Source organism: Mixophyes fleayi, chromosome 12 (genome assembly GCF_038048845.1).
Source record: "Mixophyes fleayi isolate aMixFle1 chromosome 12, aMixFle1.hap1, whole genome shotgun sequence".
In the NCBI taxonomy this organism is placed as follows: Eukaryota; Metazoa; Chordata; class Amphibia; order Anura; family Limnodynastidae; genus Mixophyes; species Mixophyes fleayi.
Genome location: NC_134413.1, coordinates 53,854,792 through 53,869,162, shown reverse-complemented (window position 1 = coordinate 53,869,162; position 14,371 = coordinate 53,854,792). Strand labels below are relative to the sequence as shown.

At 40.4% G+C, this 14,371-nt stretch overlaps 1 protein-coding gene across 1 annotated transcript in view; it reads left to right on the top strand.

Annotated features, from left to right (window-relative positions):
- The window catches only part of DNAJC17 (DnaJ heat shock protein family (Hsp40) member C17), a 29,490-nt gene that overhangs the window by 3,448 nt on the left and 11,671 nt on the right, over positions 1–14,371 (top strand). The window contains exons 3-8 of the mRNA XM_075192984.1: positions 359–417; positions 1,195–1,282; positions 3,112–3,194; positions 4,612–4,708; positions 5,175–5,221; positions 9,939–10,016. Coding sequence (XP_075049085.1) covers positions 359–417; positions 1,195–1,282; positions 3,112–3,194; positions 4,612–4,708; positions 5,175–5,221; positions 9,939–10,016 — 452 coding nt within the window. The remainder of the gene's footprint in view (positions 1–358; positions 418–1,194; positions 1,283–3,111; positions 3,195–4,611; positions 4,709–5,174; positions 5,222–9,938; positions 10,017–14,371) is intronic.

Sequence of the window (14,371 nt, the reverse complement as noted above, 5' to 3'; positions counted from 1 at the left end):
GGGGAGAACATACAAACTCCTCACAGATAAGGCCACGGTAGGGAATTGAACTCATGACCCCAGTGCTGTAAGGCAGAAGTGCTAACCATTAAGTTTAGTGATAAGGATAGAGGATGGATTTTTCTTGTGACGTTTACACTTTTGGCTCTTCAGAGTTTTCCACTCACAGGTCGTGAAACTAAAGCATTTTGCGCTGTACATTGAGAGCGTCTCTTAATTAAGGTCTATGGGGATAACTAATGCTTTTAGGCTCGGAATTTATATGTGCTTGCTGTGTGTTGGAAAATCTATATAACTGGTTTAAATTAATCAATAACTACCTACTAAATAACTGTTAATCCCTGTGTTTTCTTTTCAGCTGAGTTATTTCACCAGTTGTCTCAGGCTTTGGAAGTGCTTACTGATGGAGCAGCCAGGGTAAGCACACCTTTGTAATTACACATGGGCAAAGTTATCATTCGAGGTGGCAGAACATTTGACTACAGACCTCAGTTAGGCAGAGGCAAACGCAGGATTTGTAGAGAGGGTTTCCATGCCACATCACCAGTGGGCGTGACCAGCATGCTTCGGGGCTGTTGCTATAATTTTAGACAGTGCTTGGCTGCTCTTCAACTCTTCCTATCCCCATCATATACACAGGCAATGCTGCGTGTACTACTATTAGGGGCACACATCTCTCTCTTTTTGAGCAAAGCCGTGTGAAGCGAGACATACCTCCCAACTGTCCCTACAATCGGGACAAAGTCCTGATTGAGTGTGACAGAACAGTTAACAGACTGTCCTGCTCTCTCCTACCTGTGCTTGCTGCTTTCAATACTTGTTGGGGAGAGAAACGATCTGCACACAATCAGCAAAGTGGCTGGTCCCGGGGCAGGGTCCAGCCACATCAAGCATACAGTACTCCAGGCTGGGAGGAGGGGTTTTGAGGCACTAGGAAACCCCTCCCCCCTCGGTTTGCCTATGTTGGGGTAGTCTTTTTAAATGCAAAATTGTATTTATTTTTGTGCATGTATGTTTCTGCTACTTTTGGAACATTTATTACTTATTTGTAAAGCTGTTTTATGAACTACTTATGTTCCCATTTACTTTATGGTCTATGTTTTGAGCTTAAAAGATCTACAGTTGCTTTTTAAGTTGTGTTTTGTTGCAGAACTGAAATTAACATTTGCGGTGTGTTTATTTAATTACCTACAGGCAGCATATGACAAACTTAGAAAAGCTAGAGAGGCAGCAGCAAAGAGGACACAGAAGCTTGATGACAAAAGAAAAAAGGTGAAACTTGGTAAGGAATTCCATATATATATATATATATATATATATATATATATATATATATATATATATATATATATATATATATATATATATATATATATTCTGTTTTAATTTTTAGCTGGAATCTGGAAATCAAGCAACTAAATTAAGTTCAGTCTCTAACACGCCATTCTGGTACTTCTGAGTCCCATTTTGTTGCATGTGACTTGAAAAAACTCAGACATGTCGTATTTCCCCAATAATCCTCCATCTCCCCACCAGTAGAACCGTGGCTATGCAGTCAGCTCCATCGACAATTTTCAAATGAATGCATCAGTATTCCTATTAGGGTGCTGGCTGTGTATGCTGCTGTTTTGGCTGGTGTTTTTGCTTTAAAGTGTCCATTTACAGAAAACTTATCCTAACTGTTGACTTGTTTTGAGCACCATAAACCACTTAATGCACAGGACTGAAAACATGCTCAGAATGTTATGTATTCTTGGATTATTATCAAATCATACCGTTCAATCACAATAATTACTTTCAATACCATGAAGCACAGTTACTTAATGTGTTGTGAAGCACTGCACAGATACCCCTTCTTCCCGCCCACATTGCAGAGTGATCACCAACCCATTCGCTACTTGCCTTTATCTGCATCTTGTCATCAGAAAAGCATCTGTCTGATCACAAATGCAAATAGTGCTATGAAAGTCTGTGATCAGAGACACTCATAGCCCTGACTGGTCCTTGAACATCCACACAATCATTTAAAAGTCCTGGACGGAAGTGGTCGCACTACTGGGACTTTTAACACCCTGCCCCACCTCCCATATGACCGCAGTCACCAAGTACTAGCTGTCCAGGAAGTGATAGTGGAGGTACCCAGCACCTCTGTTGTCATGGGTGAGCAGATCACGTTTGCTACCACTGCAACTCCATATGCTATACCAATGATGCAAGTATTATAGAATTGACCAAACTGTTGTTCTTTAACGGCAGCACCACCCTTCAGCATAGTTTAAGCCTGAGATTATCTGTCCTGTCTGACATATTAGATGCCATTGGCTTAGCTTCCTTTCTCGCCATTCTACAACAGCAAAACAATGCAAATCCTTATACTCTTTGTAGCCTTCAGAATCCAATTCATATTTTTCACCCTCCCTTACAGAGCCCTCAGCAACACCACTGCTTTATGCATCTCAAATCTTATTTCAAAATACTCTCCCCCCCGCCCTCTGAGATCTTCCTCTGACCTGCACCTTGCTTCTGGTAACCACCTCTCCCTCCCACCTACAAGTCTTCTCCCGTGCTGCTCCCCACTTATGGAATTCCCCAACATGCCAGATCAAACTCTCCCACAGCCTTAAAATATTTAAACGCTCTCTGAAAACCCATCTTTTTAATAAAGCTTACCCTATTCCCACCTATACTATTCACACTGATCCACTCTTACAACTGTCCCAATCTCCACTCTGAGCCATACTCCCTCCTCTTGTTTCAGCTCTGCCCTCAGAATATAAACTCTTTCATGAGCAGGGCCCTCCCTACCCTTTGTTTTAATGTCTGCATTTATTTTGTCTGCCTTTTTTATATGTCTCTGTTTTATATATGTACTGGTGATGTGGAGCACTGTGGCACCTTTATAATTATATAACAATGATAGCTTATTGACCTAATGATACATCTTATGGTTTTGGCACATGATAGACATACGGGACTGTTTACTGGCTTCTACAGACATCGGGGAAAGAAAAGCACTATTGCTGGTCTGTGACGACCGGATTTGAGAAACACTGCTGTCCCGTATGCTTCATGTTATGAGTGAACAGTTTGTGTTTTCTTTATGAATTTAAGATCTGGAGGCCCGGGAGAGACAGGCACAAGCCCACGTTACGGAGGAGGAAGAAGCACAGGTTGCTCGGACATTAGAAAAAGAGGTAAATCTCCCCATCTGCTACACACAGTTGATGTTTTCAGTATGACAAAACAGTGATTAAATCAATTAGCAGTTGGAAATAGTCATAAGTGTTTGGGATTGCGCACACAGCTTTTTGGATACAACATTTCAGCTATGTAGAAAATAAATATGTATTTGCCCTCCTCGCGGAGTATCCTGGATCTTCCTCACCAGGGTGAGCCTGTTGTGAGTGATAGACACTGGTTACTCTGCAGGAGTGCTCGTAGTAACCTGAGAAAAATCAAACTCATCTGCAGCATGCTACAGGTGAGACAGACCGTATATTAACCATGGCGTCTGTCCGCCATGATAGGCTCACAGCGATGAAGAGCAGCCAGGATACTGTAAGAGGAAGGTTATTATTAAATTGTTTTGTTTTTTTACATAGTTACCACCAACATGTGTACAAGTTATGTACCTTGGGTGAAGAAACTTTTTAACATTCTTTCCATGTATATTCACATACTGTTATTTATATATTATTATTATTATTAATAATAACATTAATATAGCAGCGGTATACACAGCAGAGCTATATTTAGCCTAAATCCATTTGTCTTCCTGTAACACTTTTATCTGCATAACATACATGATTTTTTTTTCTTCAGTTTAAGCACCGATATACTAGTATATTTAATAAGTATTGTTGTCATCTTTGTAAGGGTTGCTGCAAAGGGTAGAATGCTATTGATTGAGGCAAAATTCTTGCACCCAACAACTACATGTGGCCAGTAAGGACTATGAAGGAGATTTAGGAAACCCTTTCAAAAGGAAAATTGGTGATGTTGCCCATAGCAACCAGTCAGATTCTAGCAACATCTTCACTTTTCCTTTTTAGAGGGCTTGATAAATCTACTGCTATATTTCACGTTCCATCTGCATGGATGCAGATGGCATAGTGTTGAATTTGTTAAGCTGTGAGAGAAGTGTATACATACATACTAGTTGTTGAAAGGGAAATATGAGGAAATGGAGAAGAGGGACAAAATATTGGAGTGAAGAGCATTAAATAATTTTTAATACAGGCTGGGCAAATCTCAATAGACTTCCCGCTAATATGCCTTAAAAATGACTGCTGGTGTTGCTATTGATGTTAGTGGATGCACATGTTTCCTTGCTCCTTTAAACTTTCTTTAAGGCTCCAAGATTTACTTCACTGGCTCCTGAATGCTGCATTATTTATTGTCCACCAATATTTTAATGTATACAATACGGTGGTGAAAATCGGATGTATTCACCATTAGGTTACTGTTGGTATTTTCCAACAATCCATGTTCAGTCAAAGGACATTAGTTTACTTAGTCAGTTTTCTTCAGAAGTTTTCCTCCGCAATCGCAATAAAAAAGAGCAAATTAGACAGTGCTAATGTCATCGGACACCTCTCTCCTTTTCTCTAGATAATACGTCTACGTGAAGAAGGATCAAGACAGCTGGAGGAGCAGCAGAGGTTGGTGCGAGAACAGGTCAAGATGGAAATGGATCATAAGATGCGAGGTAATTCACTCTACCAGGAAAATAATGGGACATATTTCTACTCTGGTCATAAAGTAGCTGCTTTTCCCTTGTTTTGAGAAGATGCATGCCTGTGCGGAAACTCCTACTTCAGAGGGATTGTCTGAAATGTAGTTATTTTACCAAGAGATTATTGTTCCATTCCTACTTTCTCTCTCATAATTCCATATTGAATTCCTTCAAATTCTAAAGATAGTAATGTTCGTTATATATTTCATCTTTGTGAGCTTGGATCATTCAAAGGCAAATTGGCAATCATTTCATTCCTGTAGGCTTAGAGTGAGGTTATTTTGGGTTCCGAGATGCCCGTTTGTTGACAATTAAGGGAAAGGATTGCTCATGAAAGATTCAATCTTACCGATTTTTTTATTTTTTATTTTTTTTATTTTTTATTTTTTTATTTTTTTTTTGGGTGGGGGTTATCTCTGTTTTGTTTTTGTTTTTTCAGGTTATAGCAGTGGTCCCACAGAAGATGCAGTGTCAGCTAAACTAAAGGTAGTTTATGTAGTTTGTTTTTGTTTATTAACATCCTAACTCATGTTATATCCATTTTAATCACCTAAAGATAGTTGCGAATTTAGTATTCCATGCTAGGAAATGTTTTAAGTCATTGTTAGCAGAAATTTTAGGGATTTTTTTTTTACTGAATTTTATGCCTGGCTTGTTAAGAAAAGAACCATTTTTTTGTAATGTATCCAAAACAGCCACAGAAAAGAGAAATTAAAATACAGAAAAAAACAGTGAATTGTGGAATTTTATTATTCTTATTTACAAGTGTGAATATAAAGAAACTGGTGTGAGCTGAATTGTGTTGTTTAATTATAAATCTGACTAACTGGTAACTGTGTTTCCTCTTGCTGTCAACTCCAATAATAAATAGAGATGAGCGGGCTCGGATATCTGAAATCTGAGCCCACCCGAACGTTGCCGATCCGAGACAGATCCGGGTATTCCCGCCAATTGCATAACTGAAACCGAGGCTCTGAGTCATAATCCCGCTGTCAGATCTCGTGATACTCGTATTCTATAAATTCCCCGCTAGCCGCCGCCATCTTCACTCGGGTATTGATCAGGGTAGAGGGAGGTTGTGTTAGTTGGTCCTCTGTCCTGCTATATCTCGTGCTGTGCCGTGCCGTGCCCTTCTAAGGGCATTGTTATTTCCCCATTATTCCCAAGTTATAAAAAATGTAAAAAAAAAATAATTAAAAAAAAATATCCAAAAACAATCCTGCAGTGTAAGTCCATTGGTACTGCAATATTACAAAGTTCACTGATTCTGCAGTATAAGTCCAGTGGTACTGCTATATTAGAAAGTTCACTGATTCAGCAGTATAAGTCCAGTTGGACTAAAAACAATATTGTGAGGTGTTCAGAATAGACTGGGTATTAGTGGAAATGATTGTTATTGAATGTTATTGAGGTTAATAATAGCGTAGGAGTGAAAATAAACCAAAAAAACTTAATTTTAACACTTTTTTTATGTTTTTTTCAAAATAAATCCAAAACCTTAAATCCGAACCAAAACCTTTCGTCAGGTGTTTTGTGAAACAAATCCGAACCCAAAACCTCAAGCAAATCCGAATCCAAAACACAAAACACGAGACACCAAAAGTGGCCAGTGCACATCCCTATTAATAAATAGCACCTCTTTCTACATGACGAAGAATAAAAAATGTAACTAGTACGGGACACTTGCTTATTGGTTTTAAAATACTTGCAAAGACCTATCCCCTTATGACAACCTTGTAGGGAAACAAAATTGGAGAGGCAGATGTGCTAAGTGCTCTGCTTGAAGTTGTCTTTTATTGAATATCACAATCCTCATGACACTATGCTCCAGCTCATTTTCCAGTGAAATGTCTGCATGTAGATGTTACCAAGCAAAATATCTTTGTACACTAGACTTTAGATGTGCTGGCCATAAGGTTAAGATCAATAATTTTTTTAATCGATTTTTGTGGCTAATGGGGCCTCTGTGCTTTTCTTACTGACAATGCTTCAAGAGCTAAAGCTTCCAGGTTTGGCACCTTCAGTTTTCAGGGATGGTACTTGAAGACTGGGAGTCAATATGCCAGAGGGCAAGCCCTTGCCACTATGGGAAGCTTACAGAGAGAAAGACAGTCTAGGGCTGCTGGATACCCAGCTGCCATGTCTTCTGATAAGCCACCAGTATGACAGGCATTTTGCCCCATGGATTTGTCTGTGGTAGGAGCCCGTTTACTCCTCTTAAAGGAGCAGTGGTTAAAATCCACCAGACGCGTGGGTGAGAGGGATTGTGCCTCAAGGATACATTATAGACCTCCTCAGATCACCACCAAGAAGATTCTTCCACACGGGGCTTTCCGCGATCAAGACAGAACATCTTGCTATACAAGAAGTCATTCAAGATTTCTGATTCTTTCAGGAATGGTTGTTCTGGTTCACCAAAAAGGTTTGGGATTTTACTGCATCCTATTTCATATGGTTTGTTCATGCCCATCTTGAATCTGAAATCCCTAAACACCCAGCTCTGGGTGGAAACATTCAAAATGGAGGACCTGCGATTGGTAATGAAAAGGCATGGAAAAGAACAAGTATATCATGTATTTGGATATTAAGGACATTTATCTGGGAAGGACATATTTGTCTTCTCATGATTGCTGTTCCATCCCCATCACTATCGATTTTGTGCTCTTCTCTTTTGGTCTGGCCACGGCCCCAAGAGTTTTCACCAAGATCATGTCATCTCTGCTATGTCCAGGGAAGTAAAGATCATTCCTTATTTCATCAGAGGCCGTCAACTTCAAAGTGACCAAATAATTATGTTCTGACCAATTATAACTGGCCATGAACAATATCTACACACTTAGATTCCTCTGGCACTATACATCAGCCTTGAAAAAGTCATGTTGAGACAAAAAGCTTTGACCAATTACATCCACTTCCGGGATTGTCATTTCCAGCATTTTCGCGTGCATTCCAGGCTGGAAAGCACACCTCACTCAGCTTCCAGTTACATCGCCGCTACTCCCCTCAGCGATCTCCATCACTCTGGATTTGTCACTCCTTGCGGCACAAGTTATTGCCAATACCACTAAAGGAATCAACCGCAAGTATTTCTTTATATTCCACAAGAACAGATTCACTGACTTTATCTTGTATATCTGATACATCTCATTGGACTGGTTCCTCTCCTTTCCTTTTGCAAAACATTGGACTGTTTTTTTCCGATATCTTTTTAATCTGCATTACACACTGTATTACATGTTTACAGGCATATAGTGTTCTCATTCCATGTAGGATTTGTGTGTAAATGCTTATCTGTTACCCATGGGTACATATTTTTAATTGATTTTTTTAATGAATAAGGTTTATTAAATAAGGTTTTATTCAGTCACATTCTCATGTTTCAACTCCAAGTTTGATTTGAACGCTGAATATCTTGTAATTACTGTTTAGGGTCATTGAACTCTCGCCCTATTTCTAGCTGCTGAATCAACGTACATATGATTGGTCAGCGGTGCGCACCGAAAACATATTAAAAGCAGTATCGCCGGCCATACTTCAGGCCTACGTGCAGGAGGCTGCTCAGACTTTAGAATCCCATGGGTGGCTTCTCAATCTCAAAAAGTCCAAATTATCACCGTCGCAGTGGATGATCTTTTTGGGTCTTTGTTTCTGTACCCAAAAACAGAGAGTGTTTGTACCGTCAGAAAAAATTCTGTTCTTGCAGAATATAGTAAGGTCTCTGTTGGCTCACAGACAGACATCTGCACGTTGCTGCATGAGTATACTGGCAAGATGGTCTTAACTTTCAAGGCCATCCCGCTTGCCCAGTTTCATGTCCAATAAAAACTCGTCTTGAAGTTAAATAAATCCCACCTTTATTTATCCAGCCAGGTGATAGACCTTTCCCAAAGGGTGTGTCACTCGCTCCTTTGGTAGCTTAAGAGGCAGAACCTGAGCAAAGGTCACCTGTTCTCCATTTGGGACTGGTGACTATGAACGCTATCCTTCAGGGTTGAGGCTGTCATTTTTCAGGCCCGCTTTCATGAGTTGCGATTAGTGTTCTGCGCTCTAGTCAATGCACAACATTTGTTGAGGGAGCATCAGTAAACATGGACAATGCCACTACGGTGGTACACCTCAACCACTAAGGAGGGACAAAAAGTAATTTCGCAATGCAAGAGTCCAGCAAGATCTTGTGTTAAGCGGAACAGAATGTTTAGGCCATCATGACTAGGAGGCAGACTGTTCTCCTAGAAGAATGGTCTCTTGACCCAGAAGCCATTCACCACATTGTGAATCTATGGGGTGAGCTGGATGTCATTGGTGTCCCGGTTTAAACACTAGGTGGACCTTTTTTTGTTCAAGTGCGAGAGACCCAAGGGTGGTCTAAGTAGACACCGTATCAGTCTCTTGGTAGTTCCATCTAATGTACCTATTTCCCCTGGTAGCAATGCTTCTGAGAATTCTGAAGAAGATGAAGAGAAAAGGGGTTTGTTTCGCCCATTCTGGAGACTCCAGATTGGTCACGAAGATCCTGGTACACAGATTTCTTCACCATGTCAGCAGGTCCGTCTTGGCATTTGCGCCTCAGACGAGACTTGTTAAGTCAAGGGTGTACCCGGCAATGTGGTCCAAACCATGCCCCGGGTGAGGAAACTGATTTCGGACAAAAATTGCCACAGAGTTTGGAAGACTTATATTGTCTGGTGCAAGATGAAGGGGGTTCCCACCTCTTCTTTTGGAATGCACCAGCTCCTTGTTGTCATGTTAATAGATATCTGCTTCTCTAGCAGTATAGATACAAAGGGACTGACACCTTGGCATGCCTGCTTTTTAGAAATGGTTTATCTGGATTAGTTGATTCGTGCGCCGGAGCAGTGATGTCACAGTAGCTACAATTACTGCATTTGCAGCTTTTTTGGGCTAATACCAGATCCTATTACCACACTATCCTAAACAATAGGAAGTGACAGTGTGAGCAGGTTCAGGTAGCTGTAATGCAGTGGGGAGGTAATATGTTCCTTTGTAACAGTGTATCATTGTATTGTCATCTTAACACTGTTATACCCGTAGTGAATTTTTACTTTAATGATTTATATCTGAAAATTTCCATTGTTGAGTTTAATTGTTGTTTAAATTTGCTGACTTTGATCAATTAAGGTTTGTTAGTGGAATTTCCATATTTCAATATCCTAAATCATGTTTTCTTTTCTATTCTTCCCAGCTAAAATGGAAATGCCAAAAGGATGACGAGGCAAGGGGAGGATACTCGGAGGATGTTCTCATGAGTCTTCTGCAGAAGGTTTTGACAGATAACTTTTAGACATAACTGTAAAACGTTCACATGTTTAGGGACCATTATTTTTTTTTCTGTGTGGATCATACTGCACTCTAACGCACTATTTTCAAGCCATTATTGCTATGTGTAAGCCAGTAGTAATGTCATAACCTAAGACCTTACTACTAATTGTTCTGGGACACAAGTCATGCATTTTGATTATCACATTTGTCATAACCCAGGGAAGGTATATTCTGTTGAAAAATTTCTGCAAGGTTGACAGACTTGTAGCAGTCTATAGTCCCTTGTATAGACATAGGGGCCGATTCAATTCGGCCACGTTAGTGTAGGAATAACGCAGCACTAATTGTATTACCATTAATATGGAAATTTTTAACGCTGATTTTTGCTCACTGCCCCGAGGGATGCGAGCAAAAATCAGTGTTAGTACAGTAATTTTAACAGTAATACTGCGCACTTTTACCGTAGTAACGGTAATAGTGCGCAGGCCGCGTTATTCCTAGAATAATGCAGCCGAATTGAATTGACCTCAAAGTGTGATCCCATTGCATACTTAATAAACAGCCTTATAATGATCTGTCAGGCAGTATAAAATAAAACTCAACTAAAAATATAAAATAGAACACAATTGTATGTAAAAAGAAAACTAATTGAATAATCTTAGCCATTCCACTGCAAAGAAAATAATATCACAAATATTGACTATTGATTACAAATAATTACATACCAAATTCAGAGCTGCTGTGTCAAACGGAATATTAAACCCCTAAAATAAACAAAATTGACACAGTGCTAGTTGGAAGAAATAATGTTAAACAAACAAATCGAATCATTAAATAATGAATATACCAGGCTAGTCAGGAATATTTCAAACAACTTTAATCTATCAAAATAAAAAAAATCAACATAAATATGAATTCACATACTCAGTAACTACCATTTAAATTAGCATACATATCCACTGTATGCAACATAAAAAGTTCATGGTTTGATATAAGAACAAAAAATTTTAATAAAAAAATTCAGAAGCTTGTCTACTATATAGGTAAATAGTGATATAAATGAAAACTTGGTTAAATACATCGTCCCTGATAATATGCATATGAATTAGAGATGCTCACTGACCCCCGTGTTTTGGTTTTGGTTTTGGATCTGGATTACCGTCATGTTTTGGTTTTGGTTTTGCCAAACCGCCCTTGCGTGTTTTGGTTTTTGTTTTGTTTGGCTTTATTTTGCTATTTTTTAAAAAATAAAAATTTTTTGGGTCAAAAATAACCTAATTCAGTGCTCCACCAGTTTCTTGGATAAGTGAGGTAATTCTAAAGCTAATAAATTATGAAAAAAACGTTTAATCCTTGGTAGGCCGTCCTTAATTCTAACACTTGCCTGCAAACTATACAGACAAACCTGGTTGTCTTCCCCCTCCATCTTTGATTATTGGCAATGTAGCCAACGTCTTTGGGTGTATATTACACCCTCCACTTGTAGTTGAATAGAAAAAAAGCAGCCTGCGTAGACTGTAGAATTAGAAAGTAAAGATAAATGGACCAAGGTAGTTTGGTGGCTATCTATTTCCCCCCCCCCCCCGCCCTCCACTTGTTTTTGGGGTCACCCTGTTGCTCTTCATGGTCTAGAGACCCTTAAGCGGAATCCTCCAAGGCCAAGATACCCCCTAGAGTTTCCATCGGGTGTACCTGTCGCTTCCACTTCCCAGGTCCACTCGGGAAGGCTAAGGAAGGTAAAGCACAGGGCGCCTCCCGCCTAGACTACGGCTCTCTATTTTCCTTGCAGGGTAGGTTCCTCGGACTTGTCCGCTTACCTCTGTGGCCAAATCTAAGCGGTCGGGGACCTCCTACTGTCACTCCTTATAGCAAATAGCTGGTGGCGTGGCAAGACTCTAACCTTAGGGCCAGAAGGCCGTCGCAGGGAGCTGCTTAGTACCTTGGTTAGAGCCGCAAGAGGGGGGGGGAAATTACTCATCCGGTTTTCCTAGTCCTGCAGTTTTCACACGTCTCAGTGCGGATTTTCTACGTCTCTTTCTTTCTCAGCCTAGCTCGGAGATTCGACTAAGCTTCCTGCAGGTTGCTGTCCCATAGCTCTACTGCTATTGCAGCACCATTTACAGGATTACGGTATCTTCAGGTGGCGGTAAAGGACCATTGCCGGGTAACGTTAGATCATGTTACCTAGTCCGGCGGATCAGAACACTTGTTTTGCCCGCTGTTGTCTGCTAACTTGGGGTACATATGCTTATCCCAGGGTAGGCCACTTGCCTATCGTCTGATCTCAGGGGTCTAAGGGAAGTAGTGTGCAATGCACTCCCTCATTCTACTTTTCCTGTAGGGAAAAGAGGGGCGTCACTCCGGCCAGATTGGTTCAGAGTATAGTATATGCGTTATACTTGCCTCAGGAGCTTGGGGTCAGGCATTAGGTTATTTTTCCCCCCATGGCGTGTTACGCTCTTCGTGGGCCGCAGGTGGTTTGTGCTATTTAGAGTCTAATGGACCGCCTCTAGCGACAGACTAAGGGGGGTTCGCTTCGTCCTTTCGGACACTCTGTTATCCAGTTCTGATGACCTTACAAATACCTCGTCAAGAGGGGTGCGGTCTCTTGGACGACAAGTGAGGGTGCTTCGGAAAAGCACTTGTACAGGTCGGCAATGCCGACATCATCTACAAAGTTCCAGGTTGCAGGGTTTGTCAGCCGCTAATGCAAGCTTACCCAGTAGGTTGTGGCGTACAACCGTTACGGAGCAATCCCGCCCTTAGAGGCAGCTTTGGTATGTCCCCAATGTATCGCAGTGTCCCCCAATGGTAGGAAAGAGAAAATAAGATTTTTACTCACCGTAATATCTATTTCTCTGACTCCATTGGGGGACACTGCGCACCCTCCCTTGCTCCGAAAGTAGTACTGCTTTTGGTGCTATTTTCTGTATTGCTTCTCCTTTCTCCCTGGCTTGGTTATACAAAAACTGAGTCTGAGCTGGAGAGGAGGGGCATAGTAGGGGAGGAGGGACAGGAACAAACAAGTTTATAAGTGCCTAAACTCCCAGTCCACCTACTATACCCCAATGTATCGCAGTGTCCCCCAATGGAGTCAGAGAAATGGATTTTACGGTGAGTAAAAATCTTATTTTTTTTACACTGCTGCCAAATAAGACTTTAGTTTTGACAGCCAGAAAAATGAATGCAAAAGAATGGGGGACACCCCAAAAGCACTTGGAGTGCCAGAAACTGCACAAAAAAAACCCTCCTCTATTCTCCTCTTACTGCTGTAACAACTGGTATTAAGATTACAATGGTATTGCATACAAACAATAATGTGTCCAATTACTGCTCTGTCCCTGCCCTGATATAGCCAGTGTGACCTAACCCTGCTTTCTCCCTCTGTCAAATGGCGATGGATTGCTGTAGAGGCTGGTATATATGGTTTTCAAATCTCGCGAGAACCAAGCTCAGAAATACGAATACGTCACGATAAAGTTTTGCCTCAATTTGGAATCCGAATGGGCAGGAGAGTACCGAGCGTGCTCGGCACTCGGATAGGCTAAATTCGGATGAATTTGGATCTCGGAGAACCGAGCCCGCCCATCTCTAATATGAATACATGAAAATTCCAATATATATTATTTAAATCCTATAAACTGAGCGTATCTTATCCAATTATTATACTTAAATAGCAAAAGTTATTTCACCCTGTACTCAATTCAGAAATCTATTAATTTAACTAGAATGTAGCAAGAACAATCAAACAATCTCACATATATCAAAATGAATAGAAAAAAAAGATGTTTAAATATAACAAAATATTGTTTGTCTTCATAAAAAAGTATATAATATGTGTTTAATTTTCCATTTGCCTCATTCAGTAATGGATCCTTCCAGCAATAATTTAGAATGAAAACATCATAACGTAGGTCCCTCACAAAATAACAAGGAGAGCTATTAGAGCTACCAATGTTTAAAGTACATGAAGCTGTAATGGGATCGGCTCTTTCAATAGAAACCCCAACAGAGTAAAAATCAATCCCTCAGTTTCTACGTCGCTTAGCTTTTGAGAGCTTGCCTGCAAGGGATCCTTTCAGAAAGTAGGACTTGTTTTAAACTTTTGGTTCACACTTGCAAAGGGCTGACAGTATTTTCTGTGGTGAAGCTAAAGAAAATGGACTAAGAGCTTGCATGATATTGATTAAAGGTCTCTTTCTGTCTCACATGTACAGCTATAATAGCCACAATTGTCCAACAATGCTCAATCCGTATTGAGTTAAACATAAAACCTATGTATCGCTTGATTTGTATCTTCACCATAGCTGTGGTAACTTCAAAAATGCACATGTATTCTATTCATGTTTAATAGCA